This window comes from Talpa occidentalis, unplaced genomic scaffold (genome assembly GCF_014898055.3).
Source record: "Talpa occidentalis isolate TD23 unplaced genomic scaffold, MPIMG_talOcc4v2.1 talOcc4.7, whole genome shotgun sequence".
Lineage (NCBI taxonomy): Eukaryota > Metazoa > Chordata > Mammalia > Eulipotyphla > Talpidae > Talpa > Talpa occidentalis.
The window spans coordinates 126,338,912-126,344,911 of record NW_023605083.1 but is presented as its reverse complement, the minus strand read 5'-3'; the positions used below and the strand labels follow the sequence as shown (position 1 = coordinate 126,344,911).

The window sequence follows — 6,000 nt, the reverse complement described above, 5'->3', positions numbered from 1 at the left end:
GCCTATCCTGTCTGCAGGTCGGTTCCCCGGGTGTGGCCAGGGAGAAAATAGAGAGTTAAGGGAAAATGTCTTAGACACCCCCAGAGAGTGGCTGACTTGATGTGACAACAGAGCATGGACCACTCCTCCCAGATGCTCGCTGGGTGTAACCGCCTGCTTTATTTCAACTCTGAAAGGTGGGGGACAGCTATTTTTCCCCCAGGTGGTTCAACTAGTCCTCTAGCTAGTCATGCAGCCAGCTCGAGATGGCACTGCCTTGGCTCCTGGTCCAGTGCTCTCTCGACCCTCCCTCATCCTTCGCGAGTGGAGTAGAGCCAGATGGTCTAAGAGGGCTCTGATCAGCAAAGATTTCAGTTCTGTGCCCCCTGGGCTGACTGGAGGAGCATTCCTTGGATGAGGGCCACCTCACCCGGGGGTCACCTCCTCCATCGAGAGGGACACCGAGGGAAGCTTCTTGCTTCCCCATCCACTGGGCCCAGCAGGTCTTATCCACTTATCTGGCTTCATTTGCTTCCCAGAGTCCCCGAGGAAGCTGCAGGCAGGATGGGTGGAGGATGATGTCCCCGAGTAACCCGGGAGCTGGTCAGATGTCACTTTTCACTCGTTTCATGGAAACTTGGATCCACAGAGGGCTTCGGGGCTGCAGGGGGTGGTTGCCTATTCAATCAGAGCAATGTCGGCTCTTATCTACAGGGACACCTGATTCGAGTGGAGAGAAGCGGAGGGGCGGGGAGCTTGAGACCCACCTTTCTGGGAGCTTCCAAGAACAGAGCCAAGAATTTGTCTTGGTGTATGTCAGGGACAGAGGTGGGCAGTTCTGTTCTGAGCTGGCTGGGTTGTCTTACACCTGCTGCATACCTTCAGGCACACAGTGAGCACCTGCTGTGTGCAGAACCCCAGTGCCGGTAGCAAGTGGGTAAAAATAACATAGAGCCAAAGATCTTGTCCTCTGAGACTTTGGGGCAGCAGAACAGTCACCCCAAATGTAGAAGAGGCCCCGAAATGCTGGTGAATGCAGCGGCAGTTCCTCCAGCTATATTATCTTGAATTTCTCCCTTCCCCCGTTTAAAATATGCTCTGTTCCCCTCAATCAAACCATCGTTTTCCAGGAGACAAAAAAGAAAAAAAAGAAATACCTCTTGCCCAACAAACATTTCTTACACATCTAGCAGGTAGGTCTGACATGGGGAAGGCTCCCAATCAGGGAGCGAGACCAGAGATCCCAGCGTGGAGTGTGAAGTTTCTCTGGGGAGTGGAGTCAGGGAAGGTGCCATAAAGCAGATGAAATCTCGGGCACAGCTGGCACGCACAGCAGCTCTGTATTCCTACTGACTCTACTGGGGGGGGGTCAGGGCAGCACCCCACCCAGCACCTATCAGGAGTGCCATCCAGAGGGTTCTGGGGAGGCAGGAAGGAAAGGCAGCTGGACATCCAGGTATTGGTCTCCAGGGGCCTCTGGGAGGGAAGAGTTTGCAGAGCTTCTGAAGGAGGAGGAGGCCGGGCTGGGAAGAGAGTGTGTCCAGGCTGGGAACGTGCCAGCAGCAAAGGCAATTAAATGCAGCCAGCAGGGCTCAGGCAGAGGCCGTTGATAAAGGGGAGGCGCTGAGGAAAGCCAGCAAAGCTGGAGTAGAGCGAAAGGCGAAAAGAAATGAAGGTATTGAAGAGGGAGCTGGGAGAAAGACGGAAAAGCTGGGGGGCGGGGGGTCTGACCTAGCATAACTGGGGGCTCCTGGATTCCCAGTCACCCAGCAGCAGAAATGTGATCCTGGAGGAGCGCCCCCGCATCCAGCTCACCCTCACCCCCGTCTCTAAAACAGGGACCCCACGAGCTTCCCCAAGGGCCTCTGCCTGACACCTTCCTTCTCCCTCAACCCCAAAGTCTGCTGCTCCCTGCCAAGGGATCCACGGGAGCAGGTGGGGCAGGAGCCACCTGGGTGGGCAGCGGTGGCCGGACACCGGCGTGGCCTGCCATGGCTCCCAGCTGTGACCACATCTGGGCTGCTGGAAATCTGACGCGCCCTCCCACACTCACGCCTGTATAGTGATCACCAGGTGAAAGCAGGAATATGGACCCGGGGAAGGACACACACACACGCGCGCGCACACACGCGCACACACGCGCGCACACCCGGGTCCCCAGGGCTCTGGGGTCCTGGGCTGGCAGGGGGCGGGCTGGCACGCGTTCCCCTGGCTCCTCGGGAGCGGGTGCCCAGGCTTCCTGCGCTCGGATAATGTGAATGAAGCCGGGCGGGGGGAGCGCGCGGGCGCGGGGCGGCGCGAGGAGGGAGGGGCGGGCGCAGACCCGGGCTGGGGAGCGCGGGGCAGGGAGGGGCGCGCACCCCGGGCGGGGGCCGGGGCTCGCGGGGCGGCGCCGGGGCGCGGGGCGCGGGGCGCGGGGCGCGCGCGGCGGCGGGCGGCGGCGCGGAGGGCGCGGGGCGGAGGCGCGGGCCGAGCGCGGGGGGCGGGTCGGGAGGGAGGAGCCGCGGCCGCCGCGCGCCCGCCCGGCCCGGCGCACCCTCACTCGCCGCCGCGCTCGGAGTTTGAGCCCCGGCGCGGCCGGAGCGCAGCACGCCCGGGGCGCGGGTCGGAGCGCGCAGCGCGGCGCCGCCCCCCGGCCCTCGGCCCCCCGGCCCGGGCGCCCCCGGAGAGCGCGCGGCGGGGGAGGGCGGCGGGCGGGCGCGGCGGGCCGGGCCGGCGGGCGGCGGACTATGAGGCGCCCACCATGGTGCGATGCGACCGCGGGCTGCAGATGCTGCTGACCACGGCCGGAGCCTTCGCCGCCTTCTCGCTCATGGCCATCGCCATCGGCACCGACTACTGGCTCTACTCCAGCGCGCACATCTGCAACGGCACCAACCTGACCATGGACGACGCGCCCCCGCCCCGCCGCGCCCGCGGCGACCTCACCCACTCGGGGCTGTGGCGGGTGTGCTGCATCGAAGGTACGTCCCGGACCCTCCCCGCGGCCGCTCAGCCGCGCGCACCCGCGCGCCCGCCCCGGGCGCCGGCCGGGCAGGGGTGGGCGCGGCGCTGGCTCCGCGCGAGACACAAAGGAGCCGGGGCGCGCGGGCGGGGCCCTCGGGGGCCGGCCGGGCGCCCCCTCGGGGGCCCTCCGGCCGGGGACACCCCCGGCGCACCGACCCTACAAACTCCACGCTCGCCACGCACACCCCCTGGCACCCCGACACAATGAGACGCCGAAACTCACGCGCGCGCGCGCGGCCCGCGGCCCGGGCGATCCCGGGGGGCCGCGCCGGAGCCCCCGGGGGGGGTGGAGGTTGCGAGGGTGCGGGAGGAGGCTGGGCTGGGGGAGCGGGCGCGAGAGGAGGGGCGGGAGCAGGGGGAGGGGTTGCTTGGCAACCGGTGTCTGCGCGATTGCTATGGGAACTGGCCATCCTGGGCGGGGCCGCCGGGGGCGGGGAGCTCCGGGGCTGCTCCGCGCCGGCTCCAGACCCGGGCCAAAGGGTGGGGGTGGGGGCCGCGCCCCCCGCAGGGCCGGGGGACACGGGCCGGCCGAGTCTGACCCCCGCGGAGACCTCGCTCGGCCGTGCACTCCTCAACCCGGGCGCCGGCCGCTCCTCCCGGCTCGGCGGGGAGGGCGGGCGAGCGACGCCGAGTCCCCCCCCCCCCCCCCCGGCGCGGGGCAGGAGCCCTCGGGCGTGAACCCCCGGCGGGGAAGCTGCGGGGACCTCGGCGTGCAAGTGGGACGCGCAGGGGCCGCCCGGAGCCGCCGGGGAGGGAGGGGCGTGGCCGCCCCGTCGGTGCGGGAGGGGAGGGGCGCTGCGCCCCCCAGATGCGTGGTGAGGGGGGCCGTAGGAATCCAGCAGCCTGAGGACCTCCGGGGGCGGCGGTGGGGACCCCAAGACTGAGGGGACCGCTCCCTCGGAGGGTGGGGCCCGACGCCTCCGAGGGCAAAATGCGCCCCACTTCGGCGCCTGGCGACGGCGCGCCCCGCTGCGGAACTTGAACTAACAGGTGGCTGTGGAGGGGCCCATGTGGTCCCAGCCGGGCTGTGGACAGACCTGCCGCTTGGTCCTGGCTTTGTGGCTGGAGAAGGGCTGGGGGCAGGCGGCGGGGCGTTCCTTGGAGCATCTGCAGGCAGAGTTTCGTCTTTGTGGGTAACCTCTGCCGGGTGCTAGCTCCGCCCCGCAGGTGTTGGGGTGGTTCCCCCACTCGCCCAGCCCTCAGGTCGTTCCGCGTGGCTGGATCTTGGTGGAGGTTGGAAGGGAGCTCTGAAAGAGAAGGTCTTTTCTCCTAGCTGCGTGTGGAGTCTCCTAAAAAGAGGCTTTGTAAGGCGGGTGTCTTGGTGAGGCCGAACTGCCTTTCTCTCCCCGTAGACCCTGCCTCTTCCATCTGGAATCCTGCCCACCTCTGCCCCCCACCCACCCTCCCCTAAAAGAGGCTGCTTTGCCCTTTGCAATGTGGAGTTTTATTCTGGGGCTAAGTGAATTCTTAGAGTAACAGGAATGTGCCGTCAATAGTTCGGGGGGACACAGCAATACAAAGGACCAGGGGGGCCCACGGTCACACCTTCTCTTTTCTTTTGAAAAACATCACTTTTGGCGTGCAGCTGCTCAGATCATGAACACCTACACCTCTCATCTGGAGGGTGTACCCACGTCACTACCTGCCACGCCCCCAGAGGTAGACCCAGCACAGGGGCTGCAGTGCCCCCATGTTCTACAGCCTGCGCCCCGCTGGGGCTGCTGGCAGGGCATGGTAAGTCATGCCACCGTCAGCACCCCAGGGTATGCTTGGTCCCGACTTTCCACTTTCCCAGTGGAAATCAGAACTAACTGCTCCACTCTGGCAAGCCTGGTCTCTGCAGAGTGGCTCCGGTGCCGCCTTTATTAATTCCTCATCCTAATTAGGATTGATGCCGCACTTAGCATCTTGCCAGCTGCCTCGAGCCATTTGCACTTGGTGTTCATCAAGAGAGCCCCAAGCTGACTGGGGCAGCTGGCTCCGCTGGACCTCAAGGAGGCTGGGGACTTGCACTCTGGGGGACTTCACCGAAAGAACCAGGCCCCCCTGACATCCCCCAGAGCTCAAGGGTTCTGAGCATCAAAAGAGGCAACCCCCAAAAACCAGAGCACCTTCACCCAAGCCAGAACTGCGAGAGCTGCTTCAGGATTCCTTGCCATGGCTAGAATCACCGTGACCGCCCCTCCGCCCGAGGGGAAACTTAGCTCTTAGAAGCACATCACAGAGGCCACAGCCATGTGACACCTGTGATGCCTCCTCCTGCCAGCAAATGTGCTGATGCCTGGACAGCACATTAATCCCAGCCCGCTCCCGAGGGACATGGGATGCTGTGTGTAAAGTGCAGTAGTTCCACCTGTTTTTTAGCAAAATACCCCAAAGCATTACAAGAAAAAAAAATGCAAAGATCAAACTTCTGAGCTGAAGCAGAGCAGCTCGGCAGCAGGCAGCTGCTGCTCGGGCGCCGATGGAGGCAGTGGGACTCTGAAGGGTTTGCTGGCAACTCACACACAGCGGGTTCCATTTCCTGGGTGTTTCCTGTAATGGATGTTGCTGGGTGGGGAGAATGCAGCCCCCTGCGTATGTGAGGCGTCCACGCGGTCGGGCAGGGCTGCGGGGAGACTTCGTCCCAGCCTCAGCTGGGCTGGTATTGCTCCAGCCTCTGGCCCCGGAGCTGGGTCTCCCAGCTCTGCCCCTCGTTTGGACAAATGTCAGAATTCTCCTGCACAGAGAACGTGCGTGTGCCGGCCAGCACCTGGTGTGCTCGCGGCAGCCGGGAGGGGGCGCGGTCTTCACCCCCATCTGCCAGGAGGAAGCAGAGCCTCTGAGAGGGCAGGGGCTTGGCCCAGAGGCACCAGGTAGGAGGCTGCAGGGCCACATTGGAGCCTTTGTCTCACTACAAAGCTCTTCCCACCATGCCCTCCTGCCCTTTCTCAAGCAGCTTCTGGGTTGCCATTAAAAATAGAACCAAGCCCTTGACTGCCCAGTGGCGCGCAGCTCTGAGGCTGGGCCGGCGGC

At 64.8% G+C, this 6,000-nt stretch overlaps 1 protein-coding gene across 1 annotated transcript in view; it reads left to right on the top strand.

The window, feature by feature from the left end:
• Positions 1 to 2,713: 2,713 nt before the first annotated feature.
• The window catches only part of CACNG4 (calcium voltage-gated channel auxiliary subunit gamma 4), a 53,870-nt gene continuing 50,583 nt past the window's right edge, over positions 2,714 to 6,000 (top strand). Inside the window, exon 1 of the mRNA XM_037494115.2 lies at positions 2,714 to 2,942. Within this exon, the coding sequence (XP_037350012.1) occupies positions 2,723 to 2,942 (220 nt within the window). The 5' untranslated portion in view covers positions 2,714 to 2,722. The remainder of the gene's footprint in view (positions 2,943 to 6,000) is intronic.